Raw genomic sequence first — 25,794 nt, 5'->3', positions numbered from 1 at the left:
TTAACCAGTACAACATTTTATCTTCATCGAGTATACTCTATAGACCTCAAGAATGTATTTGTGGGTGTTTTGTATTTGTTGGTCCATGTGTGTGGTTGTGTTTTATTTTTTGTTTTATTCTGGCACTTACCTGAAATTTTGTAATTTCAATTTGACAGTTTTCACCTGGACCATGCAGCTTCACTTCCATATTTCCTAGAGAAGGTAAGGAATCCCTCAGCTATGTGGATTCCACAGCTATGTTATTGAAAGATTTCCAATTTCTAGTTTATCCAAGTATGGGAGTGGAGTCCAATTTAAAGTTGAGGTAGATAACTTTATACCACTAGACCATACCTCTCCAGCCCCCAAGTTATTGAGATTCAGTTAGATCATGGGCTGATGTAGATGATGATGTGAATTTGCAGACCACATTCAAGGGCCGGGTTTTTATGACCCATGCTACTAAGGCTATTTACAGGCTGATTTTATCAGATTATGTGAAAGTTAGCAAAGGTTCTGTTGAGGACATGTTGTATAATGAGCAAGATATAATACAATCCATGGATAAAATTGAGGTGCGTTTTCTGCAGTCTCTAATCATATGCTCATTGGGGTAAATTGTTTTCTTTTTTTTCCTTTTGGAATGCAAGTGTTTTTGGTAACTGTTGGGCCACAATCTAGCCACCCATTACTGAATCTGAGCTATCCTCTGTGTCTGGGTAGATCATGAGTCTACAAGCTACTGAAGGTTTTCATCCAACTCCTTTTTTGTTTTTCCTCAATTTTTGTGAGTGTAAATTAATGGTCTGAAACTTTATGCTACTTCTGGATGGAGCTAATTTTTTGGATTTCTTATGTTAAAATATCAATGAGCTTTTGAATAGTTAGAAAACTTTGCAAATGACCAAATTTTTATTTCAGAAAATAAGATGACAAAACTGAAATTTAGCTTTTACGTGTCGTTATAATAATGGGAAAGTTAGTCCAAGTTTGTCTAAATTGGGCTGAAAATAGTCCAAGTTTGTCTAAATTGGCTAAAACTCAATCCACTGGTCAGTCTTTTCAACCTGATTGCTTCATTTAGTTTGTTTGGATTCACCCTTATTTGATACAAATGGGAAATGGTTAGATAGACTGTTCCTTTATGATTCAATAGCACTACATTCAGATATCTATGCATACTTGAATCTCGTGAAAATGCTTGCAGGTGATCGATTTCCACCAGACACTGGAAGTGAATGGTATTCGCTTCTGGTGCTATACTGCTGGACATGTACTCGGTGCTGCAATGTTCATGGTTGACATCGCCGGGGTTCGTGTTCTTTACACAGGTGACTACTCGAGAGAGGAGGACCGCCACCTCCGTGCTGCTGAGCTCCCACAATTCTCACCTGACGTGTGCGTCATAGAGTCAACCTATGGTGTACAGCTCCATCAGCCACGTGTTGTGCGTGAAAAACGTTTCACTGATGTCATTCATAATACTGTAGCTCAAGGTGGTCGGGTCCTTATACCTGCCTTTGCCCTCGGACGAGCTCAAGAACTTCTGCTTATACTTGATGAGTATTGGTCAGCCCACCCTGAACTCCATAACATCCCTATATATTATGCTTCGCCACTTGCTAAGCGTTGCATGGCAGTGTACCAAACCTACATTAATGCAATGAATGAAAGGGTGAGGGCGCAATTCGAGGTTTCCAACCCCTTTGATTTCAAGCACATCTCGTCACTCAAGAGCATTGAGAACTTGGATGATGTTGGGCCTTCGGTTGTCATGGCCAGCCCAGGTGGATTGCAGAGTGGCCTCTCTAGGCAGTTGTTTGATATGTGGTGCCAGGACAAGAAGAATGCCTGTGTTATACCTGGTTATGTTGTTGAAGGGACCCTGGCTAAGACCATCATCACTGAGCCCAAGGATGTGACACTTAGTAATGGGCTTACAGTGCCTTTGAACATGCAGGTATGTAATAATCCCCCAAAAAAAAAAGAGTGGATAAAGATCACTAACACTTCGTAGCTTCTATATTCACTCAGTTATTCATTAACTAGTTCTAATGTTTTTTGTGTTTGGTTGGCAATTTGGGTTAGCAATATTTGTTGATAATTTTTTTTTCTCTATTTTGTCTCGTACTTTGTACCAATTAAGATCTGTTTAAGTCATTGTTATTTGATTCTGTTAATTATCATCCATTGTATGGAGCATGTCAACTTGTTATTTGGATTTGATTTTTGAACAAGCGCAAATCATATATGCTAGTCAATTGCTTGTGCATATGGGCATACCGAACCTGTCCCCAGTTTAAGACATAGGGGGGAAGTGGGAAGGGATTCATAAGAGTGAGGTAGGGAGGGTGTGACTGCCTGATATCGCATTTTCATCAGTCGTCCCCTTGATGGAGTGAAGTTTTTGGGGCCTAGCAACTAAGATCCTCCAACTTCAAAAGAGTTGGACTGCTACCTCGTTGCATTAGTGGCATGTATTGGCTAGTAATGGCACAATGGATCTCTGCCAAACACTCTCTTTTCAATACCTACGTCATCTCCGGCCACCCTTTCTCACTCCCCATCTTCACATCTCCACCTTGCTCTCTCTCTCTCTCTCTCTCTCTCTCTCTCTCTCTCTCTCTCTTCTCCCCGCTCCTCTTTTGCTCGCAGGCGTGCTCATGGTCAATCTTGTGAAGGCAAATTTAGCAAGAGGAGTGCCAATATCTGCAGCCTTGCTGGCAAGGAAGCCGTTACGCCAGTTTCATGGGATCTCGAATTTTGGTGTTGGAACCTTGCCATGGTTTTTCTTGATAGAGAGTTGACGTGGATCAAGAATTGTTTGATTTCAGGTAATGGAGATTGAAGGGGCAGATAAAATTGATAGTCTAGCAACAAAAATAATGGTGTAAGGGAGAAGATGACCTCCGATGCAGTAATATGTGCCCTCACTTTCCCATCACCCAACCCATCCCCATATTAACTCTGCCTTCAGTCTCTCCCTGCCACAGTAACCTATCCCATCAATAGCCTTGTCTTGCAATTCTCTAGAACTTCCCATCCAAGGTTTCAAAAAATGCTAAGCAACCGGCCTGGTGCCTAGTGCCTAGTGCCCAGCGCCTAGGCAGGCGCCCGAAACCTCAGGCTCCTTGTAGTACAAAGTTTTTAGATATCTGCGTATATGTTCTGTTGAAACGCACATATATACATATCTTTGTGTCAATTTTGTAATTTATTGCATTTGTATTGTAACATATTTTTTTTTATATATAAACATATTACATATCACATGCTAAGAATAAACTTGTTCAACATATCAAAATTCAAATCATACAAAATTTTAAAAAGGTTAAAAGTCTAATAGGCTATGTATTAGTAATAGTCTAATAGATTATGTATTAGTAAATTTAAAAAAAGTTAAAAGTCAAAGTTTTCGATTCTTAGAAATAGGTATGGCTAAGAGATTTAGGGTTTAAGAAAGTGTTTTTATTTTAGTTTATTTTATTTTACTTTGGGGGGTTGAATATAACCCCCATAATCTATTCAAACTTTTATGTGAGGTCAAAATTACCCCCTTTGCCCTTTTGGGGTTTTTTAAAAATGAAAAAAGGGGCCATTGCCTTGGGCTCACCCGCCCAGGTACAGCTGCCCAAAACGGGGCACCCAGGCCTAAGCACGTGGCCTGAAGCCACTTGTGTGCCTAGGTGCCGGGCAGTCCTATTTTTTGAACACTGCTCCCACCCTGCACACAATTCCCTTTCAGTACTCCAGTGAACAATGGAAACCTGCCTGCAACCTACCTTACCCTGCAGCCACCAAAAATCTACAACTACTATTCCCAGTTCATTCATCTAGAAGAAGGTTCGAAACACCCAATCTACCTTACCCACTTGGTCAATCAAACCCACAGTCTGTTGCTCTTCCATGCAAAGCTATCTCACAATGCACCTTTCTTAATAGAATCAACTCTGTGAACCTTTATCAACTTAAGCAAAATCTGTATGAAAACAAATACCCCTGGCAGCAGCTGTTAGACCAGCCAATCCACTTGCCTCTTCCCAGACTTCCATTCTCCTACCGACCTTAACCCATTCTTTTGTGGGGGTATCTTCTACATCTAGGTGCGGGAGAACATGAGCTGGTAAAAGAAGGAAGGGTCTTCTCCAGCTCTCTTGGGGTCTTTACGTAGGACTAACCTAAAGAGGATCAATGCTTGTATGAAGTAAAACTTGGTTCGTACCAAAACTGTGTTTAAGATTAGTGCGGGAGTATAGCTTTCTTTTCCCCTCATCTCAAGAAGAAGCCTTATGGATTTTGAAGTCTCCTGCCCTTCTTTTCACGGTGCCTCCTTCATCAATCGAACCCACTCTGCTGCTTTTCCTTGCAAATCTATCTCACAATCTACCCTACCCACTGGTCAATCGAACCCATAGTATGCTGCTCTTCCTTGCAAACCTATCTCAAAATGCACCTTTTCTAATCGAATCAACTCTCTGAACCTTTATCAACCTAAGCAAAAACCATATGAAAACAAATGCTCCCAGAGGTAGCTTTTAGACCAGCCAATCTACTTTCCTTTCTCAGACCTTTCATTCTCCCTAGCAGCCGTAACCCATTCTTTCAGTATTGGGGATATCTTTTACATCTAGGTGCAGGAGAACATGAGCCGGTGAAAGGGATGGTCTCCTACAGCTCTCAAATGGGGGCCTTAATCTATGGAGGAATGACCTGAAGAGGATCAACGCTTGGATGAAGAGAACTTGGTTCCTACAAAACTATGTTTAAGATTAGTGCAGGAGTTAACTTTCATTCCTTCTCATCTCAAGAAGAAGCCTAATGGGTTTTGAAGTCTCCCTGCCCCTTCTTTTCATGGTGCCCTCCTTCGTCTGGAACCCTGGCACCTGCCTTTAGGTGCCTCAAGACCATGCAAAATGTGAGCTAGGCCCTATTCCTCTCCTAAGGAACTTAGAGGTATTCAAGGGGATAAGTAATCTAGAGGTGGGTTCTTACTTTTTTCTTCTTTTCTTTTTCTTTTTTTTTGGTTTTTCAAAATGAAGTTCACTGTTTTGTATAAGAAAAAAATAATAGTTACAGAGAAGAGTATTGGTCACCCACAGGTTGGGTGTTCTGTGCAGCTCTCAAAAAATGGGGTTATCTCACTCTATACAAGATGGTGGTATATCTGCACACCACATAAAACAAAAAAGGATAACCCAGCTGGCCCATTCAGCCAAAAAGGTGGAGCAGCTAACAAAACCGAGACAGTCCTTAGCGAGGAGTCTCGACGGTGGCTCCTGAGTTATCTTCAGCTTTAACAAGGGCATCAGCTTTGTAGTTTGCTTCCTGCCACGTATGTTGATAAGAGATGCATACACCTACAAGGGTCAAAAAGCTGATCAAATACTTGTAGTAGATGCCACGGACAAGGAGAAGGCTGTGCAGCCCAAGTGAGTACATTTTTGGAGTTGCCCTCAATGATAAGGGCATCAGACCAATCCGGACAGAAACTTTTGATCCCTTCCAAAAGGGCAATTGCCTCTGCTGTAGTGGAATGAGTCACTCCAGTGAATCCCAAGGAGAGTTGCTTGTTGCCATTATGGTCCCTGAAGTGTCCACCAAAGCGAGCTAGGCCAGGGTTGCCAAGAGAGCAAGCATCGAAGTTGAGCTTGAAACTTTCTTGCTGTAGTGGAAGCTAAATGGAGGACCAAGGGAATTGGGCTGGCTTACTTTCCATGGCAGCAAGCCATTTTTGGAGGAAATCAGAGGTCGCACTGTGTTTACTTCTTAAAGCTGAATTGGAAGTTGGTTGAGGTCCTGCCTTAGGTGTCCTCCAAATTCTGGTAGATATCATCGATCAAGATTTGATCCTCGATTCAGTCTGCACAGTTTGCTTAGTTAAGGTTTTTGTTCTTATCAAACACAACCATGGTAGCAAAGTTCGACTCAGCATGCAAATATCGCAGCAAAAGATAGTGCAGATCAAGGACAGGTCAAAAGGATTGAAGATGTTGGGTGGCAAGTAGTCAAACGTTCGAAAAACCAAAAAACAGAAGTAACTGTTGGAATGGACTTTCTGGCACACAAATGGAACAGATGGAAATGGACTTGGGGAGGCTGGTGTAATCCAGCACATGGCCGCATCTGACCAGCTTGGGACACATCGGCAAACAAAAAATATCACTCCCTGCAGGCCCATTTCCCAAACTTTGATCTTATCTAAAAGTCGAAGTCCAATTGAACCCTGGCTTCATAAGAGTTCAATCCAGTTCATGGATCTCCAAACTCAGGATGATTGTCGTTTTACCCATCTCATATGCCATAGGATGTACTCCCTACTCCCATCTATAATACTCCCTCCTTGCTACCATAGCCATCGTTGTTCATGAAGCATCAACAAATCAGATGGAGCTTGGAGACCTATCCAGGTGTTACCCACCAAGCCAGTCGTCTTGCCCTACGATTGCCACATAAGCAAATCCCAACCATCCATGTGCTCAAATTAATGCCTTCTATCCCAAGTTCAAATTTAAAATCAGATTCAAATGAAGTCCACCCTTGCCCAATGCCAAATCCTGAGTAGTTCAATCCAAAAATCGTGTCGGTCAGCCATCTGTCAGCATCAAGATCCAACTGGTGTGTTGTCAGCGAGAGTCCTAGTAACATCATTGCCCTCTGCTGCATCTCAGGTTGCCATTTGACAAATGGATGGCCTAGATGACTTCAGCTGCCCATCCCCAGGTACCCTTCTCATCAATGGCTCAGATTGTTCTGGATGTAACTTGCGCTCTAGCCCCTCTCCCACCTAAGACTCGGAGTAAACGGACAGCCAAGATCAAATCCATAGCATTGACTAAGATTTCAAAGGCCGAGATCAAGACTATAACATCCACTTAACTACCAATGGTCAAGATCAATCCTACCATCCTGTGGCACCCCACTCCGGGCATATTATTTTTATCCCAAAAATGCTCCTCACCATCCCCATTGATGAGAAGTCATGACTGTGCCACATCCGCACCATTAGAGACCCTAGGATTACCAGCCTCGTGCTTGACAAATCAGCAGTTCCTTATCCCCATCAAAGACAGATGGGTGCCCATCATCATGCCACGACGAAGTCCATGACCCTTAGGATTACCAGCCTCGTGCTTGACAAATAAGCAGTTCCCATTCCCCATCAAAGACATATGGGTGCCCACCATCGTGCCACGATGGAGTCCAAGGTTCCATGTACAACGGACAAGATAGGCCATTGTAGCTTGCCACGTATTGTGACAGGTCCTCATAATGATGCTTTCTCTCTCTCTCTCTCTCTCTCTCTCTCTCTCTCTCCATCTCCCCTCTCTTACTGTTCTTTTTATTTCCCAACTCGTCCCCTCCTCCCCCATTCCCATGTGTCTACCACTTTCTACCCCATGTCTACTCTCTCTTATTCTTCTCCCCAGTGTTTCAAAAAACGCTAGGCGGCACCTAGGCGGTCGGCGTGAGGGGGGGGGGTCCAGGCCGCCCAGCGCCTAGGCAGACGCCCAGAACCTAGGCGGCCCAGTAGGAATTTTATTTTTTGGGTTTTTCTCTTTCTAAAATAGGCTATAGTGGATTTTAGGTTTCCAATGAATCTAAAACCCACAATTTTGCACCTTCAGTATTAAAAAAAGGACCAAAAAATACCTTCAATGATGGGCATTTCTGCCCCTGAGCTGGGTGCAGGCCTTGGGTGGCCGCCAAGGCGGGTTCCCGGGCAACTAGGCGGGCTCCCAGGGATATCCGCTTTCTTTGGGCGCCTAGACCTGGGCGATGCACCTAGGCCCCCAAAACCGCCTAGGCGGCCTTTCAGGCGCTGGGTGGTCTGCTTTTTGAAACACTGCTTCTCCCCCTCCTTTTGCCCTCCCATCCTCTTATCCCATATCCTTCCGTCTAAGTCGTTTGGGTTAGCCGTGTTGTTATACTGTGTTGTTATACCTTATCCCAGTTTGCTTTCTCATTCCATTGACTTGTTCCTCTTCCACTATGGAGTATGGACTCTAAACCCGCGGTTTATTCTTCTTCTTTCAATCTCCCTCAAGTCATGCCTCCTAGTTTTGTCAGTAATTGTAGTCCCTTGCCTTCAGTCCAGGGTAAGTCGTCACCCTCAAACAATGATGCCTGTTGCTTCCGTGCTAAAAATCTATTATTGCCAAGAGTTTTGATTCTAACCCTCAGAGCCCAAACTCCCCCTCATTCTTCTCAGTCAGAATATACCTTGAGTTCGCCTGGGCATCCAAACGTTTCCTAGAAAAGGCTATTCCCACAACCTTCTAGCTCCTCCCCAGATCCCTATAATCCTAATGGCTCTCTTTGCCCTTTTCCCTTGACAAACAGCCCTTTGATCTCACTTTCTGCTAATGCCATTATACCTGTTCTTGTTCTAATTAATTCCTGCCTCTTGGGTTTCCTTACTCGCCACACTTCAGTTCTTGAATCCTCCTTATTTGCAAGCTCTACCTTGTTGGAAGGGCTTCCTTTACATTAGTGGATTCAGAAGAGATCAAATAGATTGATTATTGTTCTTATTAATTCCTGCCTATGGGGTTTCCTTGCTTGCCACACATTGGTTTCTGAATCCTCCTTATTGGTAAGCTCTAACTCGTTCGAAGGGGGGGCTTCATTTACATCAGTGGATTCAGAAGTGATCAAATAGATTGATCGAGCAGAAGGTAATATTGACCACACATTGAGGATCACAGGCTTTGTCTATGACGGCCCTACTAGTGATAATAGTGATGCCCTGAGCAAAGGTAAAGGGAGGGGTAGTAGACAACTAAGAGGTGTTTTTGTTTTATTAAGTGTATGCAGTGTTTCAAAAAGCGGACCACCCAGCTCCTGGGCGGCCGCCTAGGCGGTTCTGGGGGCCCGGGCGCATCACTCAGGCCTAGGCACAAAAAAAAAGCGGATATCCCTAGGCGGCCTCCCTATGCCCTGCCTAGGGGTGGAAATGCCCCTCGTTGAGGGTATTTTTAGGTCATTTTTTTAATACTAATGGTGCAAAATTGTGGGTTTTAGGTTCATTGGAAACCTAAAACCCATTAGAGCATATTTTAGAGAGAAAAAAACCCAAAAAAAAAAACTTCTGCTGGGCCGCTCAGGGTCTGGGTGCCCGCCTAGGTGCTGGGCGGACTGGACTCACCCGATGGCCTAGGTGCCGCCTAGCGCTTTTTGAAACACTGAGTATAAGAAGTCAAAGGTTCCACCTCCTGGGCCGCCTCCTATGTTCTCTTCTTCCTCAGAAGAGTAGATGTGCAAACATTTCTAGAGATGCGTTGACTATCCTTTTTTTCCCCCAAAATAAGGATAATTATGGAATATTTGGTATCTCGGCCACCTAATCTTGAAGTATTATGTTGGAGTTCCTCACAAGTTCTCTCCTAAGATCCTTGTGATCCTTGAAACTAAGCTAGGTCCACCTGACTTGGGCTTGGTCCAACAAATTTGGGGCAGAAGAGCCAATGGGTAGCTCTTCCTACTAAATGGGGCTTTGAGTGGGATTTAGGTTCTGTGGGACCCCTCATGTTTTATGAAATCTTCGGTCAAGTTTGTAGCTTTTTGGTTTCAGTTTTCTTCTTCTGTCCTTTGTATAACTTCGAAGGAAAGTTCACAAGGATCTATGGACCTAATAGTCCATCCTTGGGGACATTTTTTGGGCTGAGCTAGATGATGTAGCATCACAGGCCACTAATCCTTGGTGCTTGGTGGGGATTTTAACACAAGTTGGGTGTTTGAGAAAATCAAGGACTGTAGAATTACAGCCACAATGTTAATGTTCTGGGGTTTTGTTTTTGGAAGTGGCCTCATCAACCTACCTCTTTATGGTGCATCCTATACCTAGTCTAATTGTGCTGATAGTCCTACCGTGACCAAACTAGATTGCTTTCTAGTATCCCCTGAATGGATGAATAAGTTTCCCGGAGTTCACGCTATGTCCCTCTTGGAACCTACCTTGGATTATACTCCTAATATGTCAGGGACTGTTCCTATTCAGAGTGGTCAAAAGCCTTTTAGATTCGAGATGTTGTGGCTCAAGGACAAGGAGATTCATAGTCTTATACCTCAGTGGTGGTCGACCTTTGTGGTCAATGGGTGGGCATTGGTTTGGGCTTCGCAAAAAGCCACAAGTCCTCAAGGATAAACTAAAAGCCTAGTGAACATTTTGGCAACTTTTGGGAATGTAGGAGGAACTCCTTTGTGAGATAAGTGATTAGTGATATGGATCTCAAGGAGGAGTTGAGTCCTTTTGCCAAAAGAAAGGGTGATGAAGGCTGAGCCAAAGGCAACTATGAATTGATCCTCAAGCAAGAGGTAATTTCCTGGCACCAGAGGTTCAAAATTAAGTTTCTCAGGGAAGGAGACCACAACAGGGCCCTCTTCCATAGGATTGTGAACTGTCAAATAACACACCGATTTGCAGACTAGAGAAGGAGATTAAGTATTTTGATGAGCACCCTGAAGGGTACTAAGTCATCACACACTACTTTGGCAACCTGTTTTCTAGATAGCCTCATGTTATACCAAGGATGCACAACCTAAGTTTCAAAACCATCCCCAATTATATGGCAGAGTGGTTAGAGCATCCTTTCTTGAAGAGGACATATGAGAGGTGCTCACTAACCCTGGTCACGATAAGACTCTAGGACTGCATGGCTTTCCGATGGCTTTATTCCACCAGTTTTGGGATGCTCTAGCCGTAGACATCTTAGTCATGTTCTCAGAGTTCTGCAATACGGGTATTATCCCAATGGTAATGTCACATTCATTCCCCTTGTCACAGGTCGAGGAGACAGAAGAGCTCTAGGACTTCAGTCTATAAGTCTGCTTGATGCTCCTACATGATTTTATTTAAGGTATTGGTTTTCCAGCCTGAGACAAGTCCCTGGCTTTGTGGCATCCCCTTCTCAGGGAGCTTTTGGGAGGGATCGATAGATCTTGAATACAATTTTGACAGCACAAGTGCATCCACACTCCAACGCAAGCCGAATCTCCGGGACTAGTGTTCAAGTTGGAGTGGAGAGGGCCTATGATCACATAGAGTGGAATATTCTGGACCAGGTGTTAGACTTTATGGGCTTTGGCAGGAAATGGAGATACTGGATCTCTGGATATATATGGTCCCCATATACTCATAAACATCTTCCCAAGAGGCTTCCTTCCCTCTGTGGGGGTTGTCCACCAGGGTGACCCCCTCTTCCCTTTTCTCTTTGCTGTAATTTGAGAAATTTTCTGTATGATCTCAATTCTCAAACTTATACAGTCAAACCTTCTCGATGGCTTCCCTCCTCATCGGAGCCCTGTATGTCCCACATGCAGTGTGCCAGTGACACCCTTGTTGTTTGTGACCTGGAGCCTAGTAATAACTTATGTTTTCATTTCTCTGGTGCTTCGATGCTTCGAACTGTCCATAGGCATGATGACTGACCTGACTTAAGTCCAAAATGATGGGTGTCTGTCTTAGTCAAAATATTGACTGATCACTGGCGGGGCTTCGTGACTGCAATACTTACCTTGGTCTCCCTTGATCCCTGGCAAGCCTAGAAAGGCACAATGGGCTGGGGTGGTGGAGAAGTTCAATACCCGATTGTTGGCATGGTAGGCCAGGTACTTGTCCCTTGGGGCAGAATCATGATCTTCTTATATCACATTCTGGTGTTTTACATGTCTCTCTTCATGATGCCCATGTCCATTCTCAAGCGGCTTTAACACCTGATGAGAGACTTGGTTAGGCTCAGGAGGGACACATAAATTCCATTTAGCCAATTGGGATATGGTTTGCAAACCCAAGGATATTGCACTGGAAATCAGAAACTCAATGATGGCAATACTTCCCTTCTATGTAAGTAGTGGTGGTGTTTTGCAAATCAAACGGTCACATATGTTAGCAGGTTAACAAAGGCGATCATGAGTGCTGGCACCTCAGGGGCTTGGAAGAGGATTGATACTGTTCATATGGAATTTATCAGCAGGGTTAGTGGTGAAAACTGGTGAGATGATTAAACTGTGGTGGGACTTATGGGTTGGGGATTGCACTATAGACAGTTCAAAAGCCTTTCCTATAGTTTAGCCTCTGAACATGGTGCTCTTATAGCACAATGTTATGATGCGTTTGGGTGACATTTAATTTGGTCACCAAGTTGTAGGAGAAATCTTCACTATTAGGAGATCCCTGCTCTTGCGGTTCTCCTTCAACTTCTCAACAAGCAATTTATCCTCAGGCTGGGCAGGGACAAGATGGTTTGTCTTTGGACCCCTTCCTCGAGTAACTTCTTAGTCTATTCTAATGCAGGAAAAAAAATAAACTAGAAAAATAAAATAAAATTAAAAAATGGTTGAAAGATTATACCTTCACTCTGGGTATGCAAGGGAGTCCACCCCAATATCTTTCCGCAAGATCAACTCTTTCTTTGTTCTCCAATCACTCTCCTTACAAAGAAGGGACCTCTTCCCTTTAAATACAAATTTATAAGGAATCATCATCAGCATCATCATTTTAGCCTTTTCCCAATTAATTGGGGTCGGCTACAAGAATCCTGGTTCTCCATTATGCTATATTGAAGGTCATATCCTCAGTGAGGCCATAAGTCCACATACTTTTTCGGAATAGTTCCAACCACGTCCTTTTGAGCCTAACCCTTGTCTTTTTTAGTCCTTCCACTTGAACTAATTCACACCTCCTAACATGTGTTGTACTTGATCGGTGCCACACTTGGTCAGCCCACCTAAGTCTACTCTCTCTCATTTTTATTTATTATAAGGAATAATAAATAAAAATTTCAAACTAAACTTTATCTCTTATCTCTTAAAAACAAGTCTACCATATTCTAAGCAATCCAATTATACCAATCCCTATCCCTATCCCTATCCGTCTTTCTTAAAGAAAAAACTAATTATATTAATCCCTATCCCTATCCATCTTTCTTTAAAAAAAACTAAGCTTTTGATTTTACTCCTAAAATCTCTACAACTAAAAAAGACAAGAATAACCCTAAAGGAAAACTAAAAACCCAACCTAAATCTAAGAGTCTAAAAACAATAACATTAAAAAATAAAAAATAAAAAACCCACTGCGTCATTCTCCCGGTGTTGGAAGAAGCTCGATCTCGAGCTTTTTAAACTCAAATCTTTTAGGAGCCTTTTCAAAGTTGGTGATGCAGTCCCAACATTCTTCTAGGTACTTTTTTTTCTTCAAATAAACGGTTGATCCAACATGATTTGTAGTGGAAGTTTGAGACACCGAGCTTTGGAATACCAAACTGAATCTTGCTTTCTCCTTCAGGCTAACAAGGTGGTATTTCACAAGCTGCAACACACATCTTTTTCTTCACAATTGATTTTCAAAATTTCTTGCACGTTTGGGCTATTGACATCGTCTTTTGCATTGAGATTTACCTCTTCATATTCTTCTTCCTCTTGCTGCAATCTACTAAACTAATCTTGTAGACTTTGTTGTATTACTTTGTTGATTTGTTTTGTTTTCTTTGAGTCTCAAGTTTTTGATCTAATAGCTTAAATATTTGATCTACGCGCTCCTTAACTAGATCAGTAGTTGTTTGTGATTAGCAGGCATCTCAAGGCTCTGATACCAATTGATGCAGTGTCTACAAGAGAGTCCACCTCTAGGTTTGCATGAGAGTATAAAAATAAACTAGAAAATAAAGATTTGAGAGATTATACCCTCTCTTTGGGTCTGTAAGAGAGTCCACCTCAAGATCTTTTCGCAAGATCAACTCTTTGTTTATTCTCCAATCACTCTCCTTACAAAGAAGGGGCCTCTTCCCTTAAATACAAACTTAAAAAAATAATAAATAAAAATAACAAACTAAATGCTATCTCTCCTTTGTCTCTTAAAAACAAATCTAACATATCCTAACTAACCCAACCATACCAATCCCTATCCTTATCCATCTTTTTTTAAAAAAAATCTAACCTTCAAATTTTACCCCTAAAATCTCTACAACTAAAAAAGACTAGAATAACCCTAAAGAAAAACTAAAAACCCAACCTAAATCTAAAAATAGTAAAATTAAAAAATAAATATTAAAAAGCCCACTGCGTCATCTTCTATCCATAACAATTTGTACCCCTCCAACAATGTAGTTCTCCCAACATATAAGGCTTGGCATACTCCAATCTCTCGAGGGTCTCCATTGCTGGTCATCTCCAGTGTTCGAATAGTTGGCCTTCAGGCCGCCTAGGCAGACTTTTTCAAAAAGAAAAAACTAGGCGTGGGTAAGGCAGGCAGCATTAGGCGGAATCCTCTAGGTGCCCAAGACGACTACCTTGAAAATATGATAATTAATTTGTAATTATTAATTTATTAATTCATATTTATTAATTTATTGATAGTTATTGATTATTAATTTAACAAAAATACTTTTTGAGAGTGATAGTAATTATTAATTTATTGGTAAACCAAAAGATAATATTAATTCGTAATTATTAATTATCGAAAATGCTTTTTGCATGTAACAATAATTGTTAATTTATTGATAATCAAAAGGTATTATTCATTTCTCAAAAACGCTTTTTGCATGCAACAGTAATTATTAATTTATTGATAAACCAAAAGATATTTTTAATTCATAATTATTAATGTCTCGAAATGGTTTTTGCATGTAACGATAATTATTAATTTATTGATACACCAAAAGATAATATTAATTTGTAATTATTAATTTATCGAAAATGCTTTTTGCATGTGATGTGAATTATTAATTTATTGATAAACCAAAAGAAAAATATTAATTTGTAATTATTACTTTATCAAAAATGCATTTTGCATGTGATAGTAATTATTAATTTAAGTCAAAAGATAGTATTAATTCATAATTATTAATCTATCAAAAATATTTTTGCATGTGATAGTAATTATTAATTTATTGGTAAACCAAAAGATAGTATTAATTTGTAATTATTAATTTCTCGAAAATGCTGTTTGCATGTGATAGTAATTAATTTATTGGTAACATGTGACAATAATTATTAATTTATTGGTAAAACATAAAAATAGCATTCATTCGTAATTATTATTATATATTATACACAATAAAATAGGAGGAGGTGTGGGTATCCAACTTACAAAAAAAAGACAATACAGGCCACCTTTGGGTCTGGATGCTTGCCTCAGCGCCTAGGTGGCCTAGAGCCCCGCCTAGGTGGCCGCCTATGCCTCCTTGAACATTGGTTATCTCTAGGAAGGCTCTTACCAAATCCTAAAGAGAGGCATCCCACTTCCCAACTGATATGTTATGTGCTAGCAATCAGTGGAAGCTCTTGACCACTTGCTCATCCATTGCCATTGCTGCCCAGATCTGCGCTATTATCCTGGGCCTCTTTGACTGGGTGGGAGCTTGGCTTGAAAATGTCTAACAACTATTCTCCTGATATTTCTGTCCACAATTTCCTGCTGCCGAGCTCTTCCTTTGGTGGGCCACTGTGTTGGCCTCTATTCGGTCTTTATGGCTGGAAAGCAGTTCTAGAATCTTTGTGAGTAAAAAGGTAATTGAGGGCCTTAAGGACAACATTAAAGCCACATTGATCTTTTGGGCTAGAAAGCAGGACATCATTGGCTGGTCTCGGCTTCATCCAAAACACAAGACCCATGGAGATTTCCAGATCTAATCTATGGTTGCCTCTAATCTAGGAGTGCTAACTAGTGTGTGAACAACTAGTGGAGAGACGAGTGGGTTTTTAGCGACAATAGGTCTGGTCAACATTGAGCCTATACCTCTCTTTGTATTAGTTATGTATGCCTTAACTAGGCATCTTCAAGATGAGATACCATGGTGTATATTGTTTGCGACGACATAATTTTGAGGGATAATCTAGAATCTAAAAGTTTTAAAATTAGCCGGACTAAGACAAAGTATATAGAATGCGATTTTATTAACAATAGGAGTAGAGACGATGAAGTAGTTACTATTGACGACCAAGAAATACCAAATGACCTCACTTTCGCTATCTTGGGTCGATAATCCACGAAAATGGAGAGATTGACGAAGATGTCACAAATAGACTTAGAGCTGGGTGGGCGAAGTGAAGATGCACAACCGGAGTTTTATGTGATCGCCGCATACCAATGAAGCTAAAGGACAAGTTCTATAGGACAGCTGTGAGATTAGCTTTGTTTTATGAGGCGGAATATTGGGTGGTCCAGAAGCAACATACCCATAGAATGAGTGTACCTGAGACGACGATGTTGAGATGGATGAGTGGCAAGATAAGAAGGGATAGAATTCAAAATAAATATATTCGGGAGAATTTAGGTGTGACACCAATAGGCGATAAGATGAGAAAAAGTAGACTTAGGTGGGCTGGCCATGTGTAGTGCAGAACCAGTACCTGTTAGTGTAAGGCTAAAAAATGGCAAAGGGTAGGCCCAAAAGGACATGGTTGGAAGTAGTGAGAAAAGATATGGGGGACTTTAGCCTCATATTGAGGGTATGGCTCATAATAAAGCAGAATGGCGGGGCAGATTCATGTAGCCGATCCCAATTAGTTGAGAGGCTTTGATGATGATGATGATGGTTGCCTCTACCTCTTGGTGCCATCTAGCTCAACTTTGATTATTGCTCCCTAGGCAACTCGGGCCCAACACTTGTTAGGGGGATCTTTAGATCGAATGGGCCCGAACTCTTAATGTCCCACACAAGTCCCATTAGTGCAGCAAACTCCACCAAGGCGGAGGCTGTCGGATTGTTGGAGGGTCTTAATTTTTTCGACTTGAATTGGGTCCACTCAGTTGAAGTGGAAGTGAATTCAAGGAGTGTTATTTAATGGGCCTTCTTGGCACTGAGAATAACTGTTTGACTGAATTTTTGAAATTTTTACTACTTCACGAGTCTCCTTCAAGCGCATGTGGCATCAGGCAAACACAGCTGCAGATGCATTTGCAAAGCAAGGTCCAATGCCTATGGTTTTGCTCTAATAAGGGCTCATTCCTGAATAGAACGTTGTGTAGTTCATTGTACAAATAACTCCCTTGGTCCATGTCTATTTTATGAAAATAGTTCATTGTACAAATAGTTCATTGTACAAATAACTCCCTTGGTCCATGTCTATTTTATGAGAAGGCGTTCATAAATCGAATAGAAGTTCTGTACGGAGGATATATTGTTTTGGATTTGTTCCAAAAAAGAGTCAGATTATGCAATGATCAGAATGAAAAAGAATGCTTACCCAAAATGTATAATCCCTTTTTAAACGGATCCTACTGTAATGCAACCATGAAAATCCTTCTTAACTATGTTAATACAAAGTCAATTTTTTCTTAAAAATCGAAGGTAGATAACCTATTGAATTATCCTTTTCCCTTGTTTTTGATGGATTGTATTGTTATCATATCTGAAGAAGTATCTATGATTATTTTGATCAGTCATGGAAGTAAATAGATGCATCATGACATAAAAGTACGTAATAGTTTACCTGCCAGTTTCCTTGAATTTTATCATTTGGCTCATCAACTAATGGACATTCTCAATGATGCTCAGGTCCATTACATTTCTTTCTCAGCACACGCTGATTATGGCCAGACCTTTGAATTTTTAAAGGATCTCATGCCTCCAAACATAATCCTCGTTCATGGTGAGGCAAATGAGATGGGGAGGCTGAAGCAAAAGCTCCTTGCACAATTGCCTGATAAAAACACAAAAATCCTCACTCCAAAGAACTGCCAAACTGTTGAGATGCATTTCAATTCAGAGAAGATGGCAAAAGCAATAGGCCAGTTAGCTGAAAAGATTCCAAAAGAAGGTGAAAAAAGCTTGTCCCGTAAAATGCAGCTTATTAAATTGTAGGTTTATGATAAATATCAGAATGAATTTTGGATGGTATGACAATGTTGGGGTTTAAGGAGTGGATAGTTTTTGTGATCATCTGCCTGCTTCCTCCTCTTCTTTTACTTTTATTTGACCTTTTTAATTTGAACATATATTGAATTGTGACTGATTAAGAAAAAAGAAACAAAATTGGAAATCTATTTCTTGCAAACTAGTTCCATGATTCAAACTGTGCTAATCAACCTTCCTTTGTCATACTATTATAACCACCTTTTCTTGCCCTTATTTCATTTTCTTTTTTTTTTCCAAAGGTGAACATGTAAATGGGTTGCTTGTCAAGAAAGGCTTCACATATCAGATAATTGCGCCAGAGGACCTCCACATATTTACGCAGTTATCAACTGGAAACATAGCCCAAAGGATCTCAGTCCCTTATGAAGGTGCATTCAGTGTGATAAGGCACCGATTAAAGCAAATATATGAAAGTGTAGAGCCGTTGGATGACCCAACTGAAAGTCCCCCAGCTCTTCTTGTCCACGATCGAGTTACAGTGAAGCAAGAAAACACTAAATGTGTCTCAATACAGTGGTCCACAGACCCAATAAGCGATATGGTCTCTGACTCAGTCGTGACTGTCATTTTGAATATAAATAGAGGAATTGCAAGAGTGGGGGTAATGGGAGAGGGGGTCACCGAGGAAGAGATGGAGAGGACAGCTGAGAAGGTGGTTTTGGCACTTCTTAATTCACTCTTTGATGATGTGAAGAGGGTGGCTGGAGAGGAAGGGAAGATGGTGGTTTCGATTGATGGGGTTGTTGCAACTGTTGATAGCAAAAGTGGGGTTGTGGAGTGCGAGAATGAGGGTCTCAAGGAGAGGTTGAGGACTGCTCTTCGAAGGATCAAGAGTGCCGTGAAGCCGATCCCTCTTCAGAAGGTCTGTTAGTGGGTGGTATGTTTTTCTCTTAGATTGCTTTTTTTTTAGAATCCTTTGTTAATTTATTTGTTTCCTTTCAAAAAAGAAGAGAGGGGAATGGGGCTTTTAGGAAATAAAATTATGCCATAATTTTTTGCTTGTTTCTTCTCGTTCATGGCAGATAAGTCCATTCTGTTACCTGGAAAGGAAATTGTAAGTAAAAACCTTATGGGGTATGGAAAGACCCAACTGCATTGGGTCCTTACTATCCATTGAAATGATTGAGCATGATGAAGATTGACGGGCCTTCAGCAATAGGGAATGATCCCGATGTGGGGACCTCTGTCTCTCTTTATCACCCTTTGTCATTCCAATTGACGGTGATAATTTAGTGGATTATGGTTTCGGAGTCTTTTGGATGGTCATGTACTTTCCTATTCTAAATTGCTTGAAGTTGTTAAAAGTCATTGACAATTGCCCTGAAGTACCTTCCTCTTCTCGTTAAACTCTATACTCCTTTATTACTATAATTAAACGTCAACATTCTCAAAAAAGTTTTCCCTGAAGTACCTGTTAAGTTGCAATTTGTGGGGGGCTCTTATTTTGGTTAATTTTTCTATTTCTTGAATGCAAATGAACAAAAAAAAACTCATTGCCTACATTTTTATATCTGAAACTAATCATTTATTATGTGGCATATCAGGCATGAATTTTGGAGTGCTTTAAGTCGGGCCTGATAGAGAGGGATTGCTCATGGCTTGTATCTATTTCTGATCACTCACTTCAGATGGTTGTTTTCCTTGTTCGTCACTTTTGTGGTAGTTCTTTTATTTGAAGGGAGAGAGGGGGAAAAAAAAAGATTGGATGGATAACTAATATGCATTACTTAAAGTCATTTGACATTATGGTTCTCACTCAGGCATGGATATTGGAGCAGTGGACCAGCTGAGAAGGACTTGTTAGTAACTGTTTTTGCATTTCTTTTTACAGTCGTTTTTTGCTTCTGAGGAAGAGAAGAATTTTAATTGAACTGGCTCCAGGCTTGGTGCGGCTTGATCACCTGACTAGCTCATAGTAGCCATCTGGTCGTTGTAAAGATACTCATTTCTTTCCCTATCTTTAAAGAAAGAAGGAATGTGGATAAATATATGGGGGAAAAAAATATGAATTGAAGGACATTGACACAATTTCGCTGTATCTTAATATTGTGGTTTAAGTTGTTTGAAAATGTGGATTTATGACCATAACTGCTCTGGTTTTATTGACGCATCACTTCTAATTTTGCCCTTTTTTTTATGACATGATATTGAATTTATTAATCCAATTTAAATGACGTTACATGTTAGGCCATGCAAGTTCTTGTTTTTCTGTGTCACGGGTTGTTTCTTAATTTTGATGAGCCAAAATGTCTTATTTCTGAGTTTTTGTTTTTAGTTTTCTAAATGACTGTGATCATGCAGTGCAAATCAGAACAGCCTTGGAAGAAACCAGTGTAGGAAGCACGAACTGGGAACGGAAAAGGCCTTAAATGGGTAGGTGTCCAAAACGCGTTTAAAAAAAATAAAAGAATATATAAAAAAAGTCTCAAAAAATAGGAAAAATATGTTTAAAATAACATAAAACAAAACCATCTAAATGAGGGTAAAAAAGTAGTGAAAAATCAATTATAAAAATCAATGTGACTGGCGATATTTTAAAGAGTAATGATTTTATAGGATTTTTGATCTCAAAGGATCACCATTAAATTTGGTATGGATCCCTAAAAAAATTATCACATGGGTGTGGAGTTTGATTTTTTTAGAGATCCGTAATAAATTTAATAGAGACTTTTTGGAGTTTTACCTATATGGGTGGAAGAGATCTTATAATCATTTCCTTAGTTTAAAAATAAGTAGCAGATTTAACGCGCAAATCAAAAGGAGGCCGGGGGATTTCCTAGTATCATTTTCAAAAAGGGGACCAGGGCCTTCCCAGTCTCTCAATTTCTCACTTTTGGTTTTCCTAATATCATCCGTTATTTCCAATCTCTTCTTCTGCTGTCTCTCCTCTCTCCTCTTTCCTCTCTCTCCTCAAAGCACGAGTAATCTATATAAAAAGGAAAAGGTTAAAAGAGGCAACTGCGTTGTACCATAGGCAAAGTGCCTCATTCTATACTCTATATATATATATAGGCAAGGGGCCTCATTCTATTATATATATATATATATATATATATATGAAAAAAAGTTTACATAAGGATGCTACATTATATGTAGAACTACGGATGCCCCTCAAAAATCTATCAGAAAAGTTAATTGTAATGTTGAAAAACCTTTTGATTGATCATCTCGACATTGAGACGTATGACTATGAAAAATAAAAAAATTTTAAGTCTCAAAATAGTATATTTTACAACATATTATCTACACCGTCCATTTTCAAGATTTTCATATGTTTATAGATCTACTTGATTTTAACCATTTTTTAAATTTAAAATTTTATAATTAGATATAACAATAGATTTTGAGATAATCTGAAGAACATTTTATATCAAAATTATATACCATGATAAAATTTGAAGGTGCACCTTACCCTCTACACCTACGGATGCATCTGTATGCAAACTGCACCATATATATATATATATATATATATATATATATATATATATATATATATATATATATATATATATATATATATATATATATATATATATATATATATATATATTGGCAGTGATTTCATGCAGCGGTTGTATCGTAATATGATACAACAACCTTAAAAAACTAAGTTAAGGCTATTTGTTTGATCCAAAATTTAAAATATACGTTTTTTTCATCGTAATGAACAATCACAAAAAAAAAAAAAAACTTGAAAATACAACTTAGAAAATAATTTTTTAATCCAATTAACATAGGCTGTCCATTTTGATAAGATGCTTAGATCTAAGCTTTAGAAGGATTTATTATTTTCAATTTTTTTAGATGGCTTTATTAACAAGGTTACTCATAGGAAAAAAATTATATATAGCTGAGGCTCTAAGCAATCAAATTGATATTCAAATATCTTCAAATTGATAATCTCGACATCAAATGCATGGGCATGAGAAAAAAATAGATTTCAAGTTATGAAAATAGTACATCTTGTAACGCATTTTTGGACCGTCAATTTTCAAGAAATTTCAAATTTTTATAGATCTGTTCGATCAACACTATTTTGAAGCTTTAAATTTTATAATTAAAGATAAAAATATATTTTAAAGTTATCACAAATATTTCCAGTATTGGAACCATATTTCTCTACATTATTTGAGGGTGGGCCTTACTTTGATGGTTAATAGCCTCACCTCTATACAAACCGCAACCTTTTATATTATTGCTCTCAATTTCACTGACCAAGCCTAGAGTTCAGCAAAAAATTTCGTCCAACTTTGTGAAGGTAAATGGTCTCATTGCATACGACCCCTTTGTGTAACCTTTGAATACATCCTGCAGGTGAATCTTACCAGTAGTTTAGAGACTCGAGATTAGATCCCCAACCTGTCACAGAAATAGAACCCAAAACGTCATCAACCCGCCATAGACAGACAAAATTATGCATTAGCCTCATCTCTTGTATTGGCCGGTGGACACAACTCTCTCATGGCTCTGGAGGCGCCATGAAAGCTCACCCTAACCTCAGAATGGTGGCCCCCCTTCTCCTGCATCTGTGCAACTCTCTCCGCCTCCAGGAAACTCACCCTCTTCTGCTCACCAATACCCACCTTCTTGATTCCTCTGCAAACCATGATTTACAAATCTCTGAAATTCCCCACCAAAAACTCTCAGGAAACCACAAGACGCTACTGTAGCTCGAGCTTACTCAACTAGAAGTCAAATGAATTTTACAGGCCCAAAGTGTTGAAAACCCGGATAAAAGCTCTGTAATTCTCTTCTGTTCAGACCAAAAAAATCTTTCTTTCCATGTTCCTTTCACGAAACAATTCAACTTGAAAACTGAAGCATCTGGGAATGCACTTAGATCCTTTGTACATGGGGGTTGTTATTTGAAGATTGGAGCAAATTTAGGGGCAGGAATCAATGAAAAAAATTCAGAAAAAGTTCTTGGAGCATCAAAATTTTTTGAAAAAACAGAGGATTTCATCAGCCTTTTCAACCAATGTTCGGAAACTCCAAGCAAATTGCCCGAAGGAAAATTCAGAAGAGAAGTTCAAAGCACTTCAAACACAAATCTTGAAATTCAGGCCGATTCTCCTGCCAAAAGACCTCAAAAAATCACAGGACCGAATTCGAGATTTCGTTCAAATGCTTTTAACCCTGATTGTGAAACTCAAGCTAGACCTCAGCCTGAGAAAACCCAAGAAAAGGCGTCATCAATTCGTGCCCAAATAGGCCAGTTATGTAAAGAAGGCCAGTTAGATGAAGCCATGAAACTCTTTTACACTCTCTCTAAGCCAAACATTGTCATGTATAACACACTAGTTGTAGGCTTTATATGCAATAGATTGGCTAAAAATGCTCTTGAGTTCTACTCTAATTAGTTTCCAATGGCCTGAAAGCTGACCATTATATTTACTCGGCGGCCATGAAAGCTTGCACTGAATTGCAGGAGTTAAGATTAGGTATGGCTATACACTCACAGATTATACTCAATGGGGTGAACCCATCAAATTCTCTACAATTCTCTGCTAACCTTGTATTGTAATTGTCTAGACTCTCATTCGGTTCAGTCACTGTTTGATAAAATGCCTTGAAAAAACTCAATCACTTGTAACACCATGATTTCCTGGTTTGTTAGGAATGAGCAAGCTTCAAAAGCTCTTGACCTCTTTAATTTCATGTTAATGGCAAGAATCCAGCGGACTATTGTGAGTTTTGTGAACATTTTCCAGCCTCCTCATTATTGGGATTGGGTTTTAAACCATTAGGCTCTCTCCATGTGTTGATCGTAAAGCATGGGCCAAGCTACTATAACTGCCCTTTTGCTGCTAGCACCTTGATATGTGCCTATTGTGAGATTTTAGCAATAGATTTAGCAAGGAAGATTTTTGATCGGTTATCTGATAAGAATGTAGAGGTATGGAATACCATGATCAATGGGTATCTTCAAAATAACTTTTCTGGTGAAGCCCTAGAAGCCTTCCAGCTAATTCTTGTTTCCAAACTCCAACCAGACATTGTGACCCTACTGGTCGGATTAACAACCATTTCTCAAGCTCAAGTTATAAAATTTGGTAGAGAATTGCATGCTTATTTGATTTAAGGCTGTTGAGAAATCACCATTGATCTTGTCCAATGCGCTAATTGCTATGTACACGAGGTGTGACGGGATTGAAATTTCTAGGAAAATTTTCGATGGGATGGTTGAAAGAGATTTGGTTTCATGGAACACAATGGTATCGGCATCTGTGCAAAATGGGTTTGATCTGGAAGGTTTAAAGCCTGTTCGAGAAATGCTAAGGCTTGGGTTCCATCCTTACTCCATCACTGTCACAGCCTTAACGTCTGCAAGCTCGAATTTAAGAGATTCAAGGCGTGGGAAGCAAACCCATGCTTATATTTTAAGGAATGGAGTTGAACCTTAAGGGCTTGAAAGCTATTTGATTGACATGTATGCGAAATCCGGTCTCATTACGGTTTCAGAGCTAGTCTTTGATAAAATTATTGAGAGAGATACAGTGGTTTGGCATGCCATGATTGCTTGTTATGTGCAAAATGGGGTGGGCGATAAGGCCTTTGCCATCTTTCAGGAGATGCAGGAGCAAGGATGCACACCCAACTCAGTAACAATTGCCTCTTTGCTCCCTGTTTGTAACCTCACAGCATCGATACGAATGGGTGTGAGCTCCATTGCTATGCAATTTGCCACTTCCTTGATCAAAACGTGTTTGTGGATACTGCATTAATTGATATGTATGGCACATGTGGCTCTATAGCTTCATCAGAAAAGATCTTCAATCAAATGCCTCAAAAGAGCACCATCTCTTATACTACTATGATATCTTGCTATGGCCAAAGGGCTCTAGAACTCTTCAATCATATGCCTAAACTTGGGATAAAGCCGGATAGGATCACTTATGTAGCTGTGTTATCAGCTTGTGCATTCTCTGGGCTTGTGGATGAGGGGATTCAGATATTCGATTCAATGGTGGGTGAGAAAAAACCTGGAATGGAACACCACTGTTGTGTTGTGGATATGTTGGGTCGGGCGGGTAGAGTGAGAGAGGCTTATGAATTTGTGGAAAATATGGGGACAGAGGCTGATGTGAGGATATGGGGTTCTTTATTAGGGGCCTGTAAGATCCATGGAGAACTAGAGTTAGGGAAGGTAGTTGCTAAGAGGTTGTTTGAGGTGGAGAAAGGGTTGGTAGGCTACCATGTATTGTTGTCAAATATGTATGCTTCAAAGGGAAGGTGGGAGAGTGTGGACATGGTGAGGAGAGGGATAAAGGAGATGGGGCTAAAAAAGGAGCCTGGCTGTAGCTGGATTGAGGTAGGGGGATGCGTTCATTTGTTTGTGGCAAAAGACCAAAAGCACCCTCAATCTGATGAGATATATGCCAAACTAAGAGATCTAGATGCTGATATGAGGTTGCTGGGGCTGTAATCAAGGTGCATTATAATGATCACCAGGGAAATGGAAATAGATAGTGGCACATTGATGAAGCAAGTTGGGTTCCATCTGCCATGTAACTTGGCTATGTGGAGCTCCTTAACTGAACCGCTTAGCTAGAGGTTTGAATGTCACACTCAACAAGTAAGAAAAGGATGCCTGCTTTAAAGTGCGGCCTTAATTAATCTGAGGTGGACTGCATGTTGCATCTCATAGAGGAGTGCCTATAAATTCAACCTTGTGAATTGGAAAAAATGAGAGAAGGGTCATGAAGACACACCAAAAGATATTGAATCGGTCTCCGGTGGGACAGCACGCGAGATGGAAATCTTCTATATAGCATTGATGATCTTAAAAATAATCTGTCCCTCTCCCTCTCCCTTCTTCCCTCCCCTATTTTCTTTGCCTTGTACCTTATTTTTCACTGTTGTACAAGTGGTACATATTGTTTTTGACAAAATAATGTATTAAGTTTAAGCCTTCAATTGGATGGATAGCTCCAAAGTTGAACATTGTGCTGTA

General features: G+C 40.0%; 2 protein-coding genes across 11 annotated transcripts in view; both read left to right on the top strand.

The window, feature by feature from the left end:
* The window catches only part of LOC18422605 (cleavage and polyadenylation specificity factor subunit 3-I), a 28,977-nt gene extending 9,055 nt beyond the window's left edge, over positions 1–19,922 (top strand). For 2 of the 10 annotated variants that reach the window (XM_020668521.2, XM_006878433.4), the window contains 6 exons: positions 159–204; positions 408–557; positions 1,190–1,942; positions 17,478–17,739; positions 18,077–18,699; positions 19,669–19,922. In XM_020668521.2, coding sequence (XP_020524180.1) covers positions 159–204; positions 408–557; positions 1,190–1,942; positions 17,478–17,739; positions 18,077–18,699; positions 19,669–19,707 — 1,873 coding nt within the window. In that variant the 3' untranslated portion in view covers positions 19,708–19,922. Of the gene's footprint in view, positions 1–158; positions 205–407; positions 558–1,189; positions 1,943–17,477; positions 17,740–18,076; positions 18,715–18,859; positions 19,245–19,381 lie in introns of those variants that run through there. The other 8 variants (XM_020668545.2, XM_088860533.1, XM_020668540.2 and 5 more) reach the window with 5 other exon arrangements.
* Positions 19,923–22,540: 2,618 nt separating this feature from the next.
* On the top strand, positions 22,541–25,794 carry LOC18422603 (pentatricopeptide repeat-containing protein At3g22150, chloroplastic; the record flags this gene model as incomplete). Its single annotated transcript, XM_088860396.1, is given in 5 exon segments — positions 22,541–23,199; positions 23,419–23,540; positions 23,543–23,919; positions 23,921–24,497; positions 24,500–25,794. Coding segments are annotated over 5 exon segments (2,502 nt in total), but the record flags the coding sequence as incomplete, so codon positions are not given.

Source organism: Amborella trichopoda, chromosome 3 (genome assembly GCF_054954075.1).
Source record: "Amborella trichopoda isolate Santa Cruz 75 chromosome 3, AtrichopodaSantaCruz75HAP2 v2.0, whole genome shotgun sequence".
NCBI classification, from domain to species: domain Eukaryota; kingdom Viridiplantae; phylum Streptophyta; class Magnoliopsida; order Amborellales; family Amborellaceae; genus Amborella; species Amborella trichopoda.
Note: the sequence above shows the minus strand (reverse complement) of the source record. Positions and strands in the feature narration are given on the sequence as shown.